The 24,263-nt window shown below is 38.6% G+C and overlaps 1 protein-coding gene across 2 annotated transcripts; it reads right to left on the minus strand.

The window, feature by feature from the left end:
- Positions 1-467: 467 nt before the first annotated feature.
- On the minus strand, positions 468-22,812 carry Dynlt5 (dynein light chain Tctex-type family member 5). Of its 2 annotated transcripts, none has more exons than XM_047539772.1 (5): positions 22,600-22,812; positions 21,204-21,331; positions 8,051-8,142; positions 1,639-1,763; positions 468-757 (listed from the first exon to the last, which is right to left on the minus strand). In XM_047539772.1, exons 2-5 carry the CDS (start codon positions 21,320-21,322, stop codon positions 554-556), a joined length of 540 nt encoding a protein of 179 aa, XP_047395728.1. In that variant the 5' UTR covers positions 21,323-21,331; positions 22,600-22,812; the 3' UTR covers positions 468-553. The 2 variants fall into 2 exon arrangements, with proteins under 2 accessions (XP_047395728.1, XP_047395737.1); XM_047539781.1 differs by lacking the exon at positions 22,600-22,812 and adding an exon at positions 21,816-21,874.
- Between the last annotated feature and the right edge of the window lie 1,451 nt (positions 22,813-24,263).

Raw genomic sequence — 24,263 nt, forward strand, 5'->3', positions numbered from 1 at the left:
ATACATAGCCATATATTGCCAAAACTTCTCTTCATCAAAAAGGATTGCAGGAAATTCTAACTCTCTAACTAAAAGGATAATTAAAATAATTACTACCAAAAGTTTTATTTAATAAGAATTTATGTTTATTGAAAAACAATCCAGGAGAACCAAGACTTAGTTTCTGCTGTGGATAAACAAGGCTCTCATACACCCTCCCTAACCCAGATCCCTACAATATGAAAAGGTCCAAAAGTTTCCAGTTGTTTGAAACGTTAGTCTTTCTTAAAAATTTTGACAGTAACAGTTTTTGTGTACATATATACAGCGTGTTCATGGTTTTAAAAGGAAAAAACTACGTTTCTCATTTTTTCTTTCTTTCTTTCTTTCTTTTTTTTTTTTTTTTTTGTACAGGGGATTGAACTCAGGGAAACTTAACCACTGAGCCACATCCTCAGCCCTTTTTTATATTTTATTTAGAGACAGGGTCTCACTAAGTTACTTAGCACCTCGCCATTGCTGAGGCTGGCTTTGAACTTGTGATCCTCCTGCCTCAGCCTCCGGAGTCGCTCAATCACTCAAAGTAAACTGCATAGACATTTGCAAGAGCAAAGAGAGAAGAATTTCTGAAAACATAGGATGAAACTGTATCACTTTTAGGATCCCAGAGGCATCTGCTTCCAATAAGTATGCTCTGACCGTTCAGTTGTCCAATGTGAATAATCACAATTAGTTTATACCGTGGAATCATCAGTTCCTTGACCCGGGCTTTTATAACCTAGAATTTAAAAAAAAGTAGGAGTTCCTCATTTAGCCACATTGCAACTCAAAAAGCTCAACCTTTGTTATAAACATAGTGGATTTAAGAAAACATTGTGATGCACTGTCAGATGCTTTCCATAGTGGTTGCCGAATGGAAGCTATGACTTCCTTCAAGTACTGTCCTCACGAGATGGGACAGATGTTCAGGGGCCAAATTTTAACATCAGCAATAAATCTACGTTTTATAGGCACATGGAAAAACTCAACCAGAGCACAGAGTTTAGTGGATTGCTGTGTTCTTTAAAACCTAAATTAAGGTGGCGTCCCTTCAAGAGTGTTAGCACTAGGCTAGTGTAACTAGACTCACACTGTCTTGCTGGTCTGACTGAGGACCCATTATCTGCAATCTCTTGCACTTGAGTAGTCACAAATGTTTATTAAAGAGTTCACTGAAAACACAAAGCAGAGAAAGCCATGCTAAAGTGCCAGCACTTTAGTTGATAAAACTAGAACTGGATTTAAAGATCCATGGTCTATATTTAATGGCACTCAAAAAAGTTGCCATAGTGAAGAGAAAATGATGACTAAAATACTATCTTTTACAATAAAAATTTTAAAAGTGGAGCAGCTTTACTTATTTTTGTTCGAAATACATGTAAATGATGTACATGATTGTATTTTGTTCAAAATACACGTAAATGATATACATGATTGTTTTAGACAAATGTTTGTTATATAACACGTATGTGGCATATGACCTATTAAATATTTTCATAAAATAATAAATTTTTTTAACTGATACTGAAGGTGAATTCTCTCCATTAAAAGCAGAAGGTGTGTTGTATTTTCAGCAAATATTGTAGTTAGAGCTAACCCTTGGGCGAATCACACGTGTACCTCAGAAATTGTTTTAGTCATCTGTCTGCAGAGCTCTGGTTCATATTCTTCTTCTTGTAGATAGTTAGTTAACACATCTTTCAAGATATGATTAACAGTGACCACAGGAAAATGTTTGGTAGGACCTGAAAATACACATGGAAGTTCTTTGTAAGAAGTAATTTCAAATCATATCCTCCTGCCCCATAGGCTAATCAAAGAACACCAAAACATGGAGAGGCCTTTAGTAGTCTGGTGGCCTCTATTTAAGGAAGAAAGAGGTCTTAATTAGGTGTGCAGTTAGGTTTTCTGGGAGAAGAAAAGAAGACAACAGGATTAGGTATTCATCAGACTACCTACAAAGTGTGATTAATACTGTGCGTTTGACTTCACAAGTCTCTTTCTTCCCAGTTCCCATGCTGGTGGCTTACTTCAGTCTCTACCTGTTTCCAGTTGGCTTCCCAGCTCTGACATCCCCCTCCAATTTACCTACCACATTGCAACGAGAACAATTGCTTGAAACCCTGGACCCTGCAGTGACACTCCCCTTGACAAGTGCTAGGGTTTGGCTCCAAACCAACCTGTCTTTTCTTCCTCTGCCACGGCTCCCATGCACATGCTACTCCAGCTCATGGAGCCCACCTGTCTCTTTAAGGATGCTCATGTGTCTTTTTCTCTTGTACTTACTTTCAAATGGAGCACTATTCCCCATCCGTGCATCTGAGAAATATCCACTCGTGTTTCAAGTCCAGCTCAGATGTCTTCTTCAGTTGGCCTTCAACCTCCCCTCAGGTACAAATCACCCTTCAGGTCTCCGTAATTTCCACACACTGGTCCCTGCTACCAGTATACTGGCTCCTAATCCACTTAAAAATAGCTAAGGCGAACCCGAGTTTCTCTCCAGTGAAATGGTAAGCAAGATTGGATTTTATCCTTCTCAGTCTAATTCAGTGCTAAGCGTGTAAGAAATATTTAATGTATGATTTCTGAATTTAAATAGAATTCAACATTTTTATAGATAATAGTCATTGCAAAAATAATGGCTACTTTTTTGCTGATTGTTTTCTATGTTTCAAGCACTGTCAGAAGCACTTAACTTTTGTTTATATAATTGTTCATACATCTCTGAGGTGTCGCTCACTGTTACCTCCAATACACAGGGTGAAGTGCATTTCAGCAACCTGCCCAGAATCACACAGTGGCGGAGCTGGGATGGACATCCAGGTTTGTCTAGTACTAGAGTTTATATTTTCAATCACGTTTAGTTCACATTCAGATTGTAATTTCATAAGAATCTGCTTTATCCTGCACCTCTGGAATATTAGCCTTATGACCCTTCTGTTCATCTGTTCAGGTTATTATATGATGTGGCAGCTGAGCCAGGACTTGACATCTACACTCTGAATCAACTGCTGAATTGATAAAGATGAAGGAATGAGTTTGGGAATCATATCCAATTCTCTTTTAATAGTCATCAGTATCTATTAATAACTTTATTTTAAATGACTGTATCCATGAGGGCTTAAGTAAACATGACAAACTTAAGTTAGGAAAATCCAGGGTGATTTAATCAAGGTTCTAACTGGGTTGGAGGAAATCACAAGGGACAGTGCAGTCCCCCGTGGCCAGTGGAAGTGAGGATGTTACCCTCACCCCATCCCTGGCTGGAGGAATCTGGGAAGGGAGCTCTTACTTAAACCCAGAAGAGTTGTGTGGAAATGGCTCCCTTGTGAGTAGTTAGTGTCCCTTGGCTGAGATGAGCCCACAGGTGGGGATCCAGGGAAGTGAGTTCTCAGGATGCACAGTCCTCTTTTCCTGCTGTATCTTAGGCTGAACTTAACAGAGGGGTAGAGTCTGTGACCACAGTCCCGTTAGGTCATTCTCCTGAGAATCCAAAAATAGTATTTTCACTTTAATAATATAGAAATTGCTCACTTCAATTTAAATCATGGTGGGGAGTGAGTCTAGACACGTAAAGCAGACACGTGATACAATGACTCTGATGACTAACCAAAATATTTATTCAGCAGACCTCTTTCTTCTGTGGAACAAATGTGAGATTATCTGTCTATGAATGACTTACTCCTGCTGCTTGGGGTTAGAGGTAGAGCAACACATTTAAGTACCCCTGTAAACTACTGGTTCTTACAGTTCTGTGTCACTTTCCTGTGGATCTTACAGAAGATTTCCATTTGCATAATCTTATAAAATGAAGCCAAATTTGAAGGTGATCTCTCTCTTTCTGTTGAAGAAATTTTAAAATGATACCACCAGCTTAGACTAAATTAAATATAGTATGTTCTTTAGATCAGATTCTCTTCTTACTCCTTCCTACCAAGCATTCCCATCACACATTCCGTACTTGGCCGTTGTCATTCACTTGGAACTTAGCTCTGCCTGGCATCCTATCTACTTATATGCATGATTCCCTTTAGAAAATGGCAAATTCCTTTAGCATAGGTGTTTTGTCTGCCTAATGCTCCTCTCTTCCATCTGGGATCAGAATCTTCCCTTCTGGGAACTAACGCTCTTCCTTCTCCACTCATGTGGCTCTGTACGATCGACCTCTTACCTCACATAAGCTCAAGTTCAGAGTGGGGTGATTGACTCACCGAAGACACTGCCCCCAGACAGGCCAATTAGAGTCCTTTCTAATTACAGACTCTTATTTTAAACTGGAACTAGGAAAAAAAGAGTCAGTCTCTTTCTTTAGCAGAAGACCTACAAATTTTAGTGACTGCTGAAGGTCATGTTTTTCATGGTGGAAAGGAAACCTGCACACAGGTTGACACTGGAAAGAGAATCTGGGGGACACTTCAGTCCCCGTTCCGAGTAATTCCCACTGTCTGGCTGTACCAATGTCCTTTCCTTACTTTGCTTAGCTTAGGTTTTTTTTTTTTTTTTTTTTTTTTTTTTTTTTTTTTTTTTTTTTCCCAATCCCAGTAACAAGCTTTTTTTTTGAAAATATTTTGAAATATAGTAATAAAATTTTCTTTTCTCACTTCTTTGTGGCCTTTCCCTATATATCCAGCATTAACCATTGCTTAGATTGGGAAAATTAAGCTGCTCTGAAGCCACTTCCAGAGTCAACTAGTATGAACGGCAAAGCTTTTCTTCTTTTTTTTTTTTTTTAGATAACTTTTTTCCCCCTTAGGAGAAAAATGTTTCAGAAATCAAAAGGCAAGAATGTGAAGAATCGGGACCAAAAAAATATTTAAAAATAGATGTAAAAGAGGATAGCTAAAGTTAAGATGACTTAATATAGATATTAAGGTAATGAGAATTACAACATATTAATGAGAATTACTGAGGTAATGAGAATTACAACATATTAATTTTCATTAGGATTAAATGAGTTAAATATTTGCAGTGTTTAGAACAGTGTGTACCACAGAATGAAACACTCATTAGATATTTATTTTATTAGTGTTCTGCTGTTACTGTGGTTATTGCCCTCTGAAGTAAGTGGTGGGAGAGGATTTGCCTTGCCTAGAAGGCAGCAGGATGGGAGAGGATGTAAGTAGGAAGACAGGAAGACCCCCCAGGGTTGGGAAGGACCATGGGGTGGCATAGAGTCAATGCTGACAAATTGGCAGGTTCTGCCCAAGAAACTTTGACACCCGAGACAGGACCTGAGCACCACACAAAAGCTGAGCTCAAGTGATCTCTGTCTCTCCTCTCAGTATTTAGGATCTACTTTCTATTTTGCCTTCTCATTCTCAAGCACGCTACAAAGATGACTAACGAAAGCTTTTATCTGATCTCCTGCTTGTAAACAATGTTTTTTTAAAAAATCAGGCACCACTTTAATCATAACTCCAGAAAAATTCACACGGAAATCTTAGTCTATAATGAATAGGAAGCTATATTGAATGTCATCGGAGTCCTTTATTCTTAGAAATCTGTTCCTAGAGTCTGACACTTTTCAGGAGCAATAGAAATGAATGGAGAAGCGATTCAAATACATTAACTCATTCGATTCTCATAATGTCCCTATATAGAATATTATCCTTATTTACAGATGAAGAGACTAAGATTCAAGGATGTTAAACACTAAGTGATATAAGCCAATCTCAAAAAAACAAAGGACGAATGATCTTGCTGATAAGTGGATGATGACACATAATGGGGGGTGGGAGGGGTTAGCGTTAGGGTTAGTGTTAGGGTTAGGGTTAGGGTTAAGGAGGGTGGCAAGAATGGAGGAAGGAAGGACTGTATAGAGGGAAAAGAGGGGTGGAAGGGGTAGGGGGAAGGGAAAAATAACAGAATGAATCAAACAACATTACCCTATGTAAATTTATGATTACACATATGGTATGCCTTGACTCCATGTACAAACAGAGAAACAACATGTATCCCATTTGTTTACAATAAAAAAAAAAAAGGATGTTAAACACTTGGTTCAAATATTATTTTCCTAGAAGCTATCAAAACTAGTATTGAAATTTAGATATAGCAGATCCCAAACTTGTATGTTCTTCTGTATTCTTCTTGTAGTAATTAGTGAGAAAATACAAATGGTGTTCACTGTAAAAAAAAAAAAAAATACCTTTCTCCATTTCCCCTCCAACTCTCATGCATTACACTCATGTTGCACCTCAACTTTGATGACTGTGATTGCTCAAAGGGAGGACAAACATGCTATATACTTAAGATGTATTTAGGTGATGTCAGCAAAATTAAACATAACAGAGCTGGTAACTGACTGATTTCCATCCTCACTCTTCCAGCCAGTATTACATTGTGTAGATATGAAAAAATTTTTACTAAAGCCTCACAGAATACCTTTCACATGCAGAATAAATCCAGAAACAAAAGGAAGTGGAAATACAGTTTTGATTAAAATGGTAGCTGAATGCTTGAAAAAGTGGGTTGTTGAGCATAAAGAGACTTTAATCATAGAGAAATAACTCACACAGACATAAGAAAAGATGGAAATAGTTTATCTGTACTAAGTTTTTTCTAAAATTATTTTTCTAACTTGGTTCAACACCCAGTACTAAAACTGATAAGACAATTTAGTTTGCTTATTTAAAGAAACAAGTTATGAAAATAAAGACTTACAAAGAAGAAACACAGGAGTTCACATTTCAACTGCCTTATCTTTTTGAAATCTGATTCAAAGCCTTTCAGTATGTATAGCTCAAGGGTATAGGCGCCCAATGATTAAGAAGTTTTGATTACAAGTGGGGAAAAATCCTGACTCAAACTTATCTTGCCAAACTGAAAAGTCTAAGGATAGCCAACTGGATTTAGGATTTAAATATGGCATCAGGATTCAACTGTTCTCTCTCAGTTTCAGGTTCCATGATGGTAGAAGCTGCCATAGACCCTCCATTTGTTTGGATTCCATGGACTTATCTGCTTCTCCAACAGTTCAAACAATATGTCCTGAATTTAATCTCAGAAGTTTTTATTGGATTGACCAGGGTTACATGCCATCCCAGAATCAGTTACTGCTCCATCTATAAAGCCACTGTCAGCCACAGCATAATTTTTGGACCAAAAGTGGTAATGGTGGTGGAACATCCCCAAGGAAAATTGGGTATGGTCACCAGAAAGAGTATAAAGTGTATTGATGGCAGCAATATTAGCTAGTGGAAACGTAGTCACTGACTAATCATGGCGCCCTGAAATACATGCAGTATTAGGAATTACTGTAGAAAACAGGATATAGGGCCTAGGAGGATGCACTGGTGGTTATAATTTTCTTGGGGTTAACTGGCCACAGATGGAACTACCCTGGCTCATGGGGCCTTCTTTGCCCCTTGGTAAGTCTCTGTGGAATTTCTATACACCAGTAATTACACATAAATTCAGATAATAGTGGGCAGGTACACGTTTAGAGAAAACAAGCAGGTCTATGAAGAAACATGAATGGGAAAAGATATTTGCTCTGGGCTCCACTTGGGAGTACAGGGGCAGGTGCAAAGATCTTTGTTTTCAAAGACCCAAAACCTCAGTGGTAACAGATAAACATCTCTGTCAACAGGGGACCACGAATTATTTGCTTCTGCCTTGAAGATTTTTCCTCCGCCCATCAACAACATTGGTTGATTTTGTTGGATAAAACATCAATGCATATTTCTTTCACTTAACTCATGTGTGTGTGTGTGTGTGTGTGTGTGTGTGTGTGTAAAATGTATATAATAACTCCATCCAGAAATACCCGGTGAAATTCTTAATTCAATCATGTGTTACCCACATCTATGCCTCCCAATGAGTTGCGTGGTATTTAGGAAACACTGGTAAAGAAAAGTAGGCAATAAATGATGCTCCCATTTTGCAGAGGAAGAAATTAAGGCAGCATCAAATCAATCAATGAATTAAGGTCCTTACACTAGGATTGAAGACAACGACAAGCTATCAGATATCATTTTAAGCAAACATCATATTATAAGTTTAAAATAGGGGTAAGTGATAAGTAACACACCCAACTGATAGGTGTTCTCCATCTGAACTGCAAGGCGAGAGACCTGGTCACGCTGGCTTGGTTCATCCATATAAGACACGGTACTCATAGAGCTAAAAGCAAGAGAGAAAACACACTTTCACCATCATTATAACAATAATAAAAACATATTATTGCTTTAAGCTAATGTGTTTACAGAGGTAAAGTTTTCTCTATGGAAATTTCAAGTAAGTCCTATATAAATAGCTCAGTGACCTATTTAAAGTCTAAAACATGTTAGAGATAGAAACACTGAGATGTAAAGAAGTTAATTGGAGCAAGTCTCAGTGTAGTGGTTGAATCCTGGTGCAGTTACCCAGGTGATCTGACACTCCAGAAAGTACTCCTGAGTTGCTGTACATTTGTAGGATGACAGAGTGCATGCTTCAAAAGCTAATGCCAATTGCATCTCTAACAGATGCAAAAACATTCCTCAAAGTAGACAAAGCTCACAAATGGGACTGGTGATATATAAGGGAGCTTAAAATGTTGGGAAACAAATCTATGTATACATGGGGTGTTATAAAAAGCCCACTATTATATGTTCCTACCAAATCTCTTTAGTATAAAGAAGAAAAATGAGAAACTCATCTATTTGGTGAAAGAAACCACAATTCACCCAAACTATCCTAAGTCAATAAGCATCAATCACCCTTTTCAACATTAAGAAAGAGTTTGGGCTTGGTTACCAAGGCAACATGAGCTTATCCAGGTGCTAAAGAAGAGACACAACCAAAGGGGAGCCCCCACTGTCCCTCCAGCACTACTTAATTCAACTTGGTGCAGATGAAATTCAACTGTGTAACTAATGAGCCTGAGAACTCTCTACCCCCAATTTCCTCCACCTGCGAACATGGAAGTTGAGACAGATGTCATTTCAAAGGAGATGATATAGTAGTGTGTGTGTACAGAGTGACCACTTTTCTAAATAGGCTTTTTTTTTTTTTTTTTTTTTTTTTTTGCTTTAATTAAATGAGAAAGAGATATTTGTTCTTAACCCTTTGGGGTTTTTCCTTTGTGAGGAGCTAAATACTTCATTCTCAGCTCTTTGGAATTAAAGAACTTCTTGGAAATTGATATTTTAAGAAAACATGGATAGTTTATCTGAAAAATCCTTTAATAGAATACAACTTACAGGATAAATTAAGGTTTACCCACCCAGTCCAAGAAAGGGATGCAGGAAATTCTGGTACCTTGTTTTTTTCTCCATAGTGGGTTTCTGGATTAGTGATTTTGTCTTATTTTTTTATAACACCTGTTTGCCTCAGTTTTCTGCTGCCCTTTGAAGTGGCAAGCAACCTGTTTAGATCTAGTGACTGCAGGTGTTGTGGGCAGTATCAAAGATGAAAAAGCTTCTGCTTAGAAAACCCCATGTTGCACAAGCCCCTCTATTCTGAGATCACCCAGTGCACCCGAGAATTGCAGTTGCTACTTTCAGCTTTGCAAAACATTTCCATCAGTTACCTCATATTTAAACCTTCACAATATCCTTTAACATAAGCAAAGGAGTCATGATTCTATCCATTTCAGAGATAAAGAAAATGGGGCAAAGGGCTTCAAGTCACACATGTTGGAAGGCAGACCTAGATTTCAAACATTAACGCCCTATTGAGTTCCCAGTGACAAAGTCTCACATATGATTAAATCTGACAGAATGAAAATAGGGTCAATGACTACTTGGCATAATTAATTACTGCAATTAAAATTTACATTTGTGAACTTCAGATGGTTTTGATAAAAACCCTATTTCTTTTCTACTAAATACCATACTAAAAATTCACAGAGAAGCAGAATTGGTACAAAACTCAAATTAGCTGGAGTTAATAGTCTAAGACTAAAAAGGCAAATAAGGATTTTTCAAAACAATCCTCACTATTGCTTTATTCAGACTTACTGAAGATTAAAAATCAGAGTACTTTATAGCATCATCGCTATGAAATTGGTGTCATCAGGGAAGCTTTAAAACCCTACTGGTTAGATGTGGGCCTGGTGGCACACATCTGTAATCCCAGCAGTGTGGGAGGCTGAGGCAGGAGGGTCACTAGTTCAAAGCCAGCCACAGCAACAGTGAGGCACTAAGCAACTCAATGAGACCCTGTCCCTAAATAAAATACAAAAGAGGGCTGGGGATGTGGCTCAGTGGTCAAGTACCCCTGATTTCACTCCACAGTACCCCGCAAAAAACAAAACAAAACAACAGCAACAAAAAATCCTACTGATTAAAAATTAACATGCAAATAGAAAATTTTACAGAATGGCTTTTTTTGAATTATCGCAGATGATTTCATACAGTACCTTTTTATTTCCACAGTAACCACATAAACAGTGTATACTTGTAAAAAATTCAAAGCACACAGAAAAGTACAAAGAAAGTAAAATTATACAAAAATGTCAAATCTCAGTGGTCACCTAATCACTATCAACATTAAAAACATCTTTTCAGAAATGAAATTTTACAATGGGATTGTAGCAGAGCTGGTGGTTTTATTTTATCTTTCCACTTGCAACTGCATCAAGGATAGCTTTCCATGTCAACAAAGAGTAGTATGCATCAATATTTTAAATATCAAGACAGCACTTACCATACGAACATTCTGCATTTTATTAACCATTTATTTACTGGGCCTTTTGGGTTGTTTCCAATAGTCCACTAACATAAAAAATTAGAATCATGTGGCAGTGACTGCCATTTTCTTTCCAATGTTGTTCTCTCCTACTTTGGGAACAGAACCCTAAGTTTGTGGGAATATTGCTCTCTAGATTAAAGGCAAATTCTTAGTCTCTTTTCATTAATGTAGTTACACGACTCATGAACCAATGAGATACAAATGGAAATGGTAGGTGGAAATTCAGAGAAAGCTTCCTCAAAAGCAAAGCAAAACTAAGTAAATTTAACCAACAGAAGCCTAGTTTTGCCCTCCTTGGTTAGTGGAATATGGATATGATGGAAGGAGCTCAACAGCTTCTTGGTTCTTGAGGTGACCTCGGGGTCATATAGATCAGAATGATAGAAGCCCAGGTCCCTAAACTGCCTCCCTCCAGGTTTCTTTTCTTTCTTTTTTTAAAAAAAATTTTTCTTTTTGTAGTTTTAGATGGACAGCATGCCTTTATTTTATTTGTTCATTTCTGTGTGGCACTAAGGATCGAACCCAGTGCCTCAGCCATGCCAGGCAAGCGCTCTGCCACCGAGCCCCAGCCCCAGCCCCAGCCCCAGGCTTCTTTTATGTAAGAGAAAAATGAATTCCTATTTTGTTTAGACTACTGCTTGTTTTTTAAATAAATAATTATAAGAAGCATTAGATATAAATGACAAATTCTAATTGATGCAGAGTTTGACACTTTTGACTGCAATGGTACAAGCAATAGAATATGAAACTGGAAGCTAATTTTGTGGAGGAGATGAGGTTTTGAGGGATAATGTTTCAGATGGAAACCTGGAAACCTTTATCATATTTGGTCAATTGCTTTCTGTACCTTGTGAAGCTGCGCATGTCCCCACCAAGATTATGACTTCATGAAAAATTGTAAGAAAATCTTACTTTAAAAAACCATAAGTGTATGTGTGTGTTTGCAGTACTGGGGATTAAAATCAAAACTCCGCACATGTTAGGCAACTGCTCTCCCCCTGAGCTACATCCCACATCCTATTTATGGTATTTTTGAAAACCCAGATCTGATAGTTCTCATATTAGAATGAGATGGGGTGGAGAAGAAGAGAGAAAAAGAGAAAAATGCACTGAATTAAAAAAAAAATATATATATAAGATATTTAGTCCTTGAGAAAAGACAACAGAAAGAAGTTAAAATATTAAAAATACTTGCTATATAGGCAAGTAACATTCAACTAGAATATGGGAGTGGCAAATTTTTGGAAATGAAACAGTTCCTATATTTTAAAATTGGGGGATTTAGCAATATCAGTTCAGAACACTGGCTTAGGAAATGTGGATATATTTTTTTACCAATAAATAGCTTCACTCAAGCCCTTTGAAATCTTTCGACATAAATATGAGGTACTCCAAAAGTAAATTATAATTCCAATTATCAATGGTATATGTGTATATATATGTGGTAAAATATATTTATTGGATATCTGTTACAACATTGCAAGTTGAGTGGATGAATTTCAGTTGTCTATGATCAGACTTGTAATGATTACCCTTCCAGACACACAATCTCATTGCAAAGGAAATGTTATAGTCAATATTATTTTTTAAATGTGAAAAATATTCTTGCTGTGTATATATTGTGTCAGATTGCTGTTATTTATGGAATTTTTTTTTTCATTTGGCCAAACTGTCAAAGAGAGTTGTCAAATTTTAGGAAGAAGGTAGATTAAGAGTAAGGCAGTGGAGCTGGGGGTGTAGCTTGGTGGCGAAGTGCTTGCCTAGCATGTGTGAGGCTCTGGGCTTGATCCTTAGCACCACATAAAATTAAGCAAATAAAACAAAGGCATGCTGTCCATCTACAACTACGAAAAAAAATTTTTTAAAAAGTAAAGCAGAACCATTGAAAGTCTGGTATAAACTGGTGAGAATGTCCAACAAATTAATTTATTTCAAGGAGAAGAGTAACAATGTATAACTTTGATATAAATCTTATATCAAAATGTATAAATTTGATACAAAATTCACTCAATACTGGGAAACGCATGTGCTACTATGAGAACAGTTAGAATTAGCTTTCATGGAGAAAGAACTATTGTACAAAATAACAAACTTCAGCCCTTATATTGTAGCTGACTGACATTGGAAACATCTCATACCAACCTCTCATGATTACAGAGAGTAGTGCGGCTTTGAACCTGTGCATCCATTCAGGACTGCAACAGAGATGTCATCAGCTGTCTTTGACTATCACCTCACTTCTTGGATGGGATTTAGCTCAATGCCCTTCAGATACTAGCTCTCTTCTCTCCATGTACATCCACGATTGTTGTGTTTTGTGGTTTTTACAGCAAGGAGGCAAAGAAAAAAAATAATTGAAGAGAATGTGAAGCTTATTTATTCTTTCATGAAATTTATCTTCTCAATAAATAATAAATAGCCTAAGGAACTGAACACTTTACAGAAGAAGATATGCAATCACTCAACAAATATATGAAAAAAGTTCAACATCTCTAGCAATTAGAGAAATGCAAATCAAAACTACTCTAAGATTTCACCTCACTCCAATTAGAATGGCAACCAATCAAGAATACAAGCAATCAATAAATGTTGATGAGGATATGGGGGAAAAGGTACACTCTTGCATTGCTGGTGGGAATGCAAAATGGTGCAACCATTATGGAAAGTAGTATGGAGATTCCTCAGAAAACTTGAAATGGAACCACCATTTGACCCAGCTATCCCACTTCTGTTTATACCCAAAGAAGTTAAAATCAGCATACTACAGTGACACAGCCACATCAATGTTTATAGCAGCTCAACTCACAATACCTAAACTATGGAACCAACCTAGGTGCTTTTCAACAGATGAATGGATAAAGAAAATGTGGTACATATACACAATGGAATATTACTCAGCTTTAAAGAAGAATGCAATTATGGCATTTACCAGTAAATGGAAATAGTTGGAGGATATCATGCTAAGTGAAATAAGCCAAAGCCAAAAAACCAAAGGCTGAATGTTTCCTCTGATATGTGGATGCTAATTCACAATAAGTGGGGGAGGGGTGCTAGGGAAGAACAGAGTTTATATTAGGTAGAAGGGAGTGAAGGGAGGGAAAGGGGTATGGGGGTAGGAAGGATAATAGAGTGAAACAGATATTATTACATCATGTACATATATGACTGCATGACTGATGTGATCCTACAATATGCACAATTAGAAAAATGAGAAATTATACTTCATTTATGTATGATTTATCAAAATGTATAAATGCATTCTACTGTCATGTAAAACTAATTAGAACAAATGAAAAATTTAATTAAAAAACATGTTACAAATATTCTTACTGACCCATCCTTGAAGTACATAGAATACAAGGCATGTTTTATTGTTATGACTGTTGGAGACAGTAACAATAACTTCCATTAAATATCACCAGCCACCATAGCATCTATTCTTTAAAAAAATTTTTTTGTAGTTGTATATGGACAGAATACCTTTATTTTATTTGTTTATTTTTATGTGGTGCTGGAGATTGAACCCAGTGCCTCACATGTGCTAAAAAGGGCTCCACCACTGAGCCACAACCCCAGCTCTGCATCTATTCTTATTGAGAGCTCATTTTGAGACATTTCCACTGACATCATTATCTAGATTTTTCAACATTTACTTATTTGTTTAACTGACACATAAAACTGTACATATTTGAGTATTACATGATGTTTTGATACATGTTCACATTGTCTAATGTTCAAATCAGGGTAATCATATCTACCTTCTCAAACATTGATCATTTACTTGTGATGAAAACTTTAAAAATCCTTTTCCTCGCTTTTATTTATTTTTAAGAAAAACCTATAATACATTATTGTTTATTTTGACGTTTTGAAGCTGGAGTAAGAGGTGACTAAATATCAGAAGTATCTCGGTGCTATCATTGAAGTGAGCCTTTTACAGAGGGGAGGGGCTGGTGGATGGGGATTATTGCTAGGGTCATGTGCTGCCCCCCAGTGGAGAGATGTCAGAGTGCACAGAGAAAAAGACCAGGTGCTAATTTATACTTTTGTTGTTTTGATTTTTTTTATTCATTCAAGAAGTATTTATTGCCCACAATGTATTAGGCAAAGTGGGAGTGAATGGTAATGCAAGAAGAATTAGACCTCATTTCCAAAAAATGTGATGTAGAATATAAGATAAAATATGCATAGAAAAATCCCTTTCTTGGGAGTTTAGTAAGTTTGCTGAATTTTTGTATAGTTTTGGGGTGTTTTACTCACATTATTAGTGAGGCAATGGTCAAGGATAGCTGAGGAAACTGCTGCTGAAGCTCCTGAATGAGCACACAAGTTTAAAGTCACATTATGCTCAGCAATCATCAGAGAGGTGATGCTGGGAGTGTGGGGACCAAGGTTGAGGTCTCACTGTGGGGTCATCAAGAAGGGGCGAGGCTCATCGTAACAGATTTCCAACACAGATGAAATGGTTCTTTTTCTTTTGAATAGATGTATGATGTACTGTTCAGTAAAGAGGTAAAAATGTATCTTGTATGAAACATTTGAACAAGCAGTTTTCTATTTGCTATAAATATATCTTATACCTACAAGATAAAAGAACCAGTCACCCTGGACTTCATATGTACACGGACCTTTGAATCTGAATTTTCTGCGAGCAATAGAACTTGCCTGTTCAGGAATTAACATAATGCAATAATTATTCACTTGATGATCAAAAAACTTTTATTGAGGGTCCATTATGTGCCAAACATTATTCTGGGACTTTGGGATATAGTACTGGAATAATGTAAGTTCTCTGCCCTCATAGAACTTAAAATGAGGAAAGACAGACAGTAGACAGTAAAATACTAAATAATTAAAATATATGTTATGAGTAGATAACTGTACAAGGAAAAGTAGATCAGGGTACAGGAGTTTGGAAGTGGGTGAGGGAGAGGGGGCTGAGTGCAGTCTTCCTGCCTAGGGATTGAACCCAGGGGTGCTTAACCACTGAGCCGCATTCCCAGGCTTTAAAAAAATTTTTTTTTAAATTTTGAGACAAGGTCTCACTAAGTTGCTTAGGGCCTCACTAAGTTGCTGAGGCTGACTCATGAGTCATGATCCTCATGCCTCAGCCTCCCGAGCTACTGTGATTATAGGCGTGTGCCACTGCTCCTGGCCAGAGTGCAGTTTTAAACCAGGTGGTCAGGCTAAGTCTCCATGGGCAAAGACTCAAAGGAAGTGAACCATGTGGATGGATGCAGGAAAAGTATTCCATGGGCAGAGAACAGCACGTGCAATGGTGTTGAACTTGGGGTTGAGTGTTCAGAGGTCAGAGCAGTGGGAGCTGAAAGAGGATGAGTTACAGTGGGGTCAGTTATCCAGACCACAGTGGGATTTGTGAGCCATTGTGAAAACCGACTTTTGCTTCCAGGAAGCAGAGCCAATATGGAACACACAGAGAGCTGAATTTTTAAAACTGGTGTTTTTACTGAATAGATAGATCACTTTTATTCTCACTTTCCTTGCGGATATTTGGTATTAGTTTCCTTTCTTATGCTTTGCCATTTGAATAGGTGCAAAATGGTATCTAGTTCTAATTGATATTTTACTGGTTTCAAGTGTGCTTGGTTATCTTTTCAGATTCTGCTTAGCTTTTTAGGCTTTGGTTCTGAAAACCATTATCTCCTTTGGATAAAACTGATGTCCTTTTTTACTGTTTACATGTAAGATTTTTAAACATATATCTTCTACATTCTATTAATTGTATCTATTATATCCTTCAATGAAATGCTACATTTCATTGAAGTTATATTTTTCAGACACCTTTTTGCTTTATGGCTTAATTTTGCACGTGGGATCCTATTGAAGATAACTTTACTTATCCCTAGAACACGACAGATTATCCTAGGCTTTCCTCTGTTAGTTTTGTAGCTTCTCCTCCATATTTTCTCCCAGTGCGATCGATCAAAAAAATCCATTATTTCCCCATTTACAAAAATAAGTGGAGGGTAATATAAATATCTCCTCCATTTAACTCATAGGCTTTCATAAGACGTACATGGATATTGTATGTAAAATGGCTTAATAGCCTATAAAGTGCAATACTAGCTATTGTTGTGGTTGGATATGGAAACATGGCCATTTCCATTTCTCCAAGCTTCTCTCTCTGTGAGGGGGGAGCTGTATCTCAACCAGATCTTGATGGGGCATTAGTTTGATGTAGCTGGAAATATAACTCAGTCCCTAGCTCTGATCATCTAATCTCTAGCCTGGAAACACCATTTTTATTTGCCCCAAAGCAGCTCACAGTAGTGTAGGTTAGAATCACAGAACAAACTCATCACATTTAAGATTATTCATTCACTGTCTTTCCCATCAGATTATGAACTCCTTGAGAACAGAGATTGTTTCTGTGTGGTTCATAAATGTTTCAAATGAAGTAATGAATCAAGGATCCAATCCTTTCCAATTTGGTCACTTTTACTGGAAAGACCTAGCCTACTATGAAAAAGAGTTACCAGGTGGCTCATGATTCACTGGAAAGATAAATTTTTCTCAGTTGGAACCCTATAGATAGTTATATATTTTTATATGCCTAACAAGTGGCACAATAATTAGCACAAGGTAGAAGCTCACTAAACCCTGAATAAGCATATGAAAAAGTATAGAGTGTGGCCCTCAGTAGATTCAAGGGGAGAGGGGTGGGATCCACACAGAAAGTTCTGGTTACACAATGTCACTGTTACTTTGGTTTGAGGTAAAAGTCAGATTCTTCAGCCCCCACTCTTCACTCTGACCCTCTAGAGGGACTATAGGTCTCAGAGAAAGTAAAACTGGATATCATGTCACATTATCCTGGGAAGAAACTTGACCTCACAGCTTCTGTTTCTATTTTAAGAACATCAGAGAGCACCTCTGTTCCATGTCTGCCAAGGCTGAGCTCCCAGCAAGAAAGATACCATTGGAAGTACCTGCTTTGACCTGGGAATGGGAGACAGAAGGTTATGATGAATAAATGGAATAGTATCATTAATGCAAATTACACATGCATTGCCAAACTTCCGTGGGTAAAAATACTTGACTAATAAACACAAGCCTTTTTACTACTTGATAATTCTATAGCTTTAGAGTCTTGAACTCTCTAAACTTGTGTTCATTTGTAAAATGGGGATGAGAGTAACAGCTATCTTTATAGAGCAGGAGCTGGCAAACGGCCAAAAAGACCAAATAGTAAGTACTTTTGGTTTTGCCAAGGAGCGCTATGGGTTGTGTCCCAGCTGCTTGACTTGGCCATTACAGTGTGATGGCAGCCAGAGAGCACAGGAGGAAGCAGACACGGCCCGGTTCTGATAAGCTTTACTTATAGACACTGAAACCTGACTTTTCTATATTTTCACATGACACAGAATATTGTTCTCCTTTTGATTTTTATTTTTTTTTCTTCAACCTGGTCAGGAGACCATACCAAAACGGGTGGCCAACCATACTCGATCCTTGTCTGTAGCTTGCCAACCCCTGTTACAGAGCCTCTGTAAGGCATAACTGAGGTCCATGGTAAGGGTTCAATGAATGTCAGCTATTGCCATCAGAAATTATTGAAGTGAAAAACTGAATTCAAATTTTCAGATGCAGTTTGGTGACAACTACATAGGTATAGAAAGAAACACGCTGATGTGCCAACAGGATATTGGGTTAAAGAGCTCCAATTTAAGACGTTTCTTCTTTTCTTTAAAGAAACATAAAAATTACATTATAATAAAAACAGAAACTTCAACAAAAAAGACCCAATCCAGAGAACATTTAACAATAATTTTGTCAAATGTAAACTCAATCTTTCTTTCACAACTGGAAGGCACTCCAGATGTTCCTTGTGCCCAGGATCACGTTAAGCACTGGTTACAACCTCAGAAGATGGTGGACAGAGAGCCAAGATGGAAGGGCTAACTCTGTGCTCCTTACACCACAACCAAGAAGCAGCCTGCCAGAAGGCCCACCTGTTCTTTTCTGTCTTCCTTCTTAGTGTGATTACTGCTACCAAGGCAAGAAATCCACAACCTATCAGAGGAAACAGATAAGAAGATCTCCAAATACAGAGGAAAACAGCAGGAGAAAAAGGAAGAGTCTCCAACTCAGTTTGGAGGTGGCAGTGGTCATGGTTGGGTAATCAGAGAACTTTTTGGAGGGGTGGAGATGGAGTTAAAATCTAAAGGACGAGGAGAGGGAAGCCAGAAGAGTGTAAGAAGAGCAATCCAGGCAAGGAGTGGTGCAGCAGCATGGGACAATGGTCACAGACAGTAGAGGGATTGCTGAGGGTGGCCAGAGGACAGGATGCTGCAGAATGTTGGGGAAGATGCTGTCTTGGGCATAGACAGGCATCTGTGGATTCAGATGCCATACTCATGTTTTGGACTGTATCCTAGTCTTATAAGCCCCAGTTATTTCACAGTAAAATAGTAAGAATGATGTCCACCCAATAGTATTAATGAGGGAACTTCAATGAGATGGTGTAATAAGTCCTCTGGATATGCTTTATGCTATTGATATTTACATTTTCAAACAATTGTCTTGAAATAATTTTCAAATTAAATGCTTTTCCATAAGGCATTGGAAAGCATTGTCATTTCAAAAGATACCTGCATTTGATAGCCACTGAGCGTCCAGAATTTTTCTGGCAGTTGAAGACATATCATGAAGGAGAATCGGCTGTACTGACTGAATCCAGACAATGAAGCAGACATGGGATAGAATATAGAATGAGTAAGAACTGGGATGATGGCTTCCTAAGCAGTCTGCATTTTTAGGGGACTTGGAAGCTGTTCATTTGCTGTTTGAGTAAAAAAGTGCAAGTAGAAGATCCATTTGGAATGTTTTGTTTGAGAGTCCAAACCAAAGTGAGCACTACTTAAAAAGTAGTTGTTAGATAGAAATTCAATGTGCTGAGGAAAATAATTTTTGCATTTAAAAAATTTTTAATTTGTATTTATACTTCATCAATAATGGGTTAAAAAGTGATCTTTAATTCTTTAAGCTTCACCAAGCCCTGAATTTATATGACTTTCTAATGTGTTTTGATATGAATGAGGTAAATGAAAACCATGCAAATAAGGATGTTAGATTAGTCTTTGATTGAGGGGCATTTTAAAAAAATTGTGGGGACATTATAGTAGATGATTATTTGAATAGTTTCTTGGTAAAATTCAGTTGAATTTAAGCGGACAATTATTTTAAAACAAAATTTTAAACTTTGTTTAGTTGGGCACAGAGGCACCAGACTATAATCCCAGTAACTCAGGAGGCTGAGGTAGGAGGATATCAAGTTTGAGGTCAACCTGAGCAACTTCGGGAGACCCTGTCTCAAAAAAAAAAAAAAAAAAAAAAAAAAAAAAAAAAAAAAAAGGCGGGGAGGGGTTTGAGATATAACTTAGTGGTAAAGCACCCTTGGGTTCAATCCCTAGTATTAAAAAAAGAGTTTGTTTACTTTAATATTGTAGACAGCAGTCAGAATGGCTTAGGATCAGATCAAAAGCTAATAGTTAACTATTCTCCCACCTCTATTTCTGACATATGCCAGGACCGCTCTTCCTTTATATTCAGTTTTCATTTGAACATGAGGGAGATGGTACATGTAATCTACAAACTTCCAGGCTGAAGGTGGAGTTTTAAGTGCCCTAATAGATGCTGAGAATAGAAAGGTTTTGGTTTAAGAATTCCAATTATTTCAGTTCTTCTGGTCTCTGTTTTGCAAGCACATCAGCTCCCACTTTCCAACCATGGGGATTAATAGACCACATCCTTTGACCCTGTGGAGTCTGTTCAGAAGGAAAGTCTATTATATAAGTTATCAACTGCTGCATGAGATAATTTGTTTTGTTTTCTTACCAACAGTGGTCAAAATGCAATGCATGACAGTATTAAAATTTTGGTTCATCATTTTAGCAGAGTAAATGCAATATGTAGCAAGAACAAAAAAAAGTGCTTATTATCCTTTGACCCACTAATTATACTGTTGAGAAATAACCAAGCAGGAAGATATTGTATTGTGAAAAAGAAAAAAAAGCCCAGTAATTTGAGAACGGCTAATTAATCCAGAATTTTAAATTCACTAAAGATTATACAACCATTTAAAAGGATGTGAAGAAAGATCATGAAAATACAGTATGAAATTTGTACTAAATAATGGTAAGTATATTGTAAATGTATATATTGATGTAAAAATGCACAAACGGTGCAGTTGTGTGACATGGGGTGGAGAGGAATTTGAGAGACCTGTAAGGGTGGCTGGCGTGCATTATATGCAGCGTTTCTCTTGGGAACAGGATTTTTCAGGTAGTCTGTGAAACATGACAAGAATCAACGTTATCACTTAAGGTTTCCCTCTTTTTCTTAAGGCCCCCAAAGGGCAACTGAACCTTGTATGTGCCCATTTTCTCTTTTTATGTCCCCAAGGACATGTTTTTATCCTCCAGAGGAATATCATGAACCTCTTCATTCAATAATTGAATTTAAGTCATTAGACACCCATCACTCACTCTCTGGCGCGCCCAGGCCCAGGACCTTCCTTCCGGTGGAAGTCATGACTACCTGGAGAGACCACGTTCCCCCTTTTCCTCAGCGAATGAGCAGCTTTGTCCTTGGCGAAGTCTGACATCTTCACACTCTGGAAGACAAGTTTTGTAAAATAGCAAAAGAAATATCTGAAAACCTTTTAGTTACCCAAATATAGTACATAAATCCTTTCCCCAGCCTGTTTGAATGGGCAAGTGAGGTTTCCTCAAGAGCAATACATAGTGTGTGTTGATATTCTGGAACTAGACCTCTGAGAACTTTTATGTATGCAATAGTATAACTAATTCACACAAGCAGATATTAAACTGAAGCAGAACTGCTGAACTGGTGAAGAGGAAGAAAGTAATTGAGAAAAGAGCTACTATCCCACGCCCACACTGGAAACCAATATTTTCTTTACCTCCATATTTAATTTTGGTAAATGATTACTAATTAACATGTGCTATTGCTGCTGTACCTTTAAAGACTAAAATGAACTAACTGACTTTCCCTAAGACATTTTTCGCAACAGCGATGTACTTTGTAAAGGACTAATCAGACTTAACTTCAATGAAGTGATTTATTGGAAAACCTACCTCCTTCTCACAGATGCTAATTTAAAAGCTGGACGCAGTGGACTTCCAGACTTGGCCTGTGACTCCAGTGTCCTCACTGCCTACCTCTACATTCAGTTGTTCACTTGAATTATTTCATAATCTGCGCATCTCAGAGCCCTAACACCGAGCTAGACAGGAACAGGACAGGCGGGTGTGAAGGGCCAAGATCACACCGCACATTCCAGCGTCCTCAGTGCAAGGGCGTGCCCTGGGCGTGCGCCTGAGCATCTGTGTGTCCTGAGCGCGGCTGAGCCCCAGCGGATGAGGTACGGGTGCTCCCGTGCGTGGAGGCCAAGGGGTCTATGGATGTGTAGAGACAAGCACACAGCCACGTTGCGCCCTAAAGTCAGAGGAAGCCCTCGCCCCGCTTAGTTATTTACCGGCTGCCCCGCAGGCAGGCCGCGCCCTCCCCAGCAGGACGCCAGTTGGAACCTGGGTTGGAGGTCCTCAGGGGTGCAGCGCAACACGGGAAGACCACCTGGGACTCGCGCTGCCTGGATTCCTAGAGGTGACGGCGCTGGGCAGCTCTGCGTTGTGCATCACCCTGGAAGCCCCGGCACGCAGGCGGGTGGGGGCCGGAGGCCGGGACCTACCTCCAGTTCCCAAATTTGGGGTCACGTTTTCTTATTTGTTGGAAGGAAGAGGAAAAAGGCAGTGGAGAGATCCCGGTCAAGCAAGGCCATTTCTTAATATTGGGGCGCTCCCTCTCCAACCACTTTTCTTCCCCTTCAGTCCTTATGCACTGCAGAAAGAGCTCCCTTACCTATAGCCTGGCCAGGGTGGGGAGGGCTGCTCCGCAGGGGGCCACCTGGACCTCCGGCTCATTCACTGAGGGCACGGGGCAAGCAGCCTGTCTGCCTGCCAAGTCTCCCTCTGCCAGCCGCTGCCCGCGCACTCCCCCTGGACTCCGCGACTGGTCTCCAAGGTGACCTCCTCAAACAATGCCCTCCGCCCGTCCCGCCAGGCTTGGCCGCTATGTGGTACTCTGAGCTGCTCTAGGGTTGTAAGAGTCACTGCCAGGAGGGGGCCACCCTGCAGCCCACTGCGTTCAGGGATTTCGGGGACCCGGCACTGAAGAGGCCTCTCCATCATGTTGCCTTTTCCGCCGCCTTTGTCACTGGCAGGAATAGGAAGTGCTGCGGTTTCCAAATCCGAGGCACAAAGACAATCATTTCCTCCTCCCACCCCTAAGCTGAGATCATCTTGCCCGATAAAAGGCACAAATGGTTGATGACAGAAATAATTGGAACTTTACCTTTGTCGAGACTGTTTATTCAGTTGTCCCAACAGCTCTATCAAGAAAGAATTGTTTTTCTTTTACAGAGTTAGCAAACTGGGATTCTCTGATGTTAAGTAATATGTCCAAGGGACTCCCTGGAACACAGGTCCTACCTGTCATCATGGCCGGTCTTGACTCTTCCTAGCCTACTAAGGTTAAGAAACTTTGGAATGGAGGCTGCTATAACTCATAGGCCCGGTTTCCCCTTTAGTAACCATCCCCTTCCCCAAGAGCATTGGTTCTCCCCAACAAAAAAGAAAACAAAAAACCCTGTACCTTCCCCCCACCCCATCCTGCACACAGCAGTGGACAAGCATTGGAGGAAGAGATCAGATAATGTCCCCAGGCTTCTAGTCTAGTGCACAGGCTCCTGATGAGTGTTCACTGCAGACGCACATTAGGATTACAATAAAGCACAGTTAGGAGAGCGTTGGAAGAAGAGCACTGAAAATTTCTGGGTCATCCCAATCTCCATTCACAGGAAGATATCACCAGTGAAGCATTATTTATTGAATATCTACCCTGGGCTAGCTATGAACTGCTAAGTGACTGATAAGTAATATCTCATTTAATCTGTTCAACAACCCTATGATTAGGGGGTCAAATTATTCTATTTTTTCAAAAATTAGGAAATGGAGAATTACTTAGTAACATGCTCAGGTCTATAGTTAAACTATGGAGCTGGGATTTGTCTGACTTGAAACTCCTTGACATTTGCCAGATCTTTGGCCCATCATCCTCACTGCAAACATTCAATGAAGTGTCCCAGAAATGTAAGCAAATTTTTAAGAGGCTGGCAATAAAAGAGATTCACAACTCAATTTATTTTCATATTTTCACTTATTTTCCAGAAAAAAAAATCACATTTCAATAACAACTTACTCACAGGTAGAATTAAACTTTATTCTGAAATGGGAACCTTATTTGCAGTAATGTGTCATGACAAATAATTGCATATTCAAGATTTTGTGAAATGGGTGATAAGGGAAGTTATGAAGGAAAAACATTTATAAAAATCAGTATTTACAAAAAAGTGATATCCACACTTTTTCTAACTTATAAGGCAAGTAACATTGAGATGGTCTCACAATTATCTCCAACAAGTCAACACTCTCTGTTCATCCCCAGCGCTCAGCAAAAGTTCTGCT

The sequence above is a fragment of the Sciurus carolinensis genome, chromosome 1 (genome assembly GCF_902686445.1).
Source record: "Sciurus carolinensis chromosome 1, mSciCar1.2, whole genome shotgun sequence".
Lineage (NCBI taxonomy): Eukaryota > Metazoa > Chordata > Mammalia > Rodentia > Sciuridae > Sciurus > Sciurus carolinensis.

Excerpts from the sequence above, each read along its gene's own strand:
- Dynlt5 (XM_047539772.1), bottom strand. The coding sequence starts at position 21,322 with ATGTCAGACTTCGCCAAGGACAAAGCTGCTCATTCGCTGAGGAAAAGG. Across the intron at positions 1,764-8,050 it reads GGAGAACACCTATCAGTTGG|GTCCTACCAAACATTTTCCT; the intron begins GTGTGTTACTTA and ends GTGTATTTTCAG. Across the intron at positions 758-1,638 it reads TGACTAAAACAATTTCTGAG|GTTATAAAAGCCCGGGTCAA; the intron begins GTACACGTGTGA and ends TTTAAATTCTAG.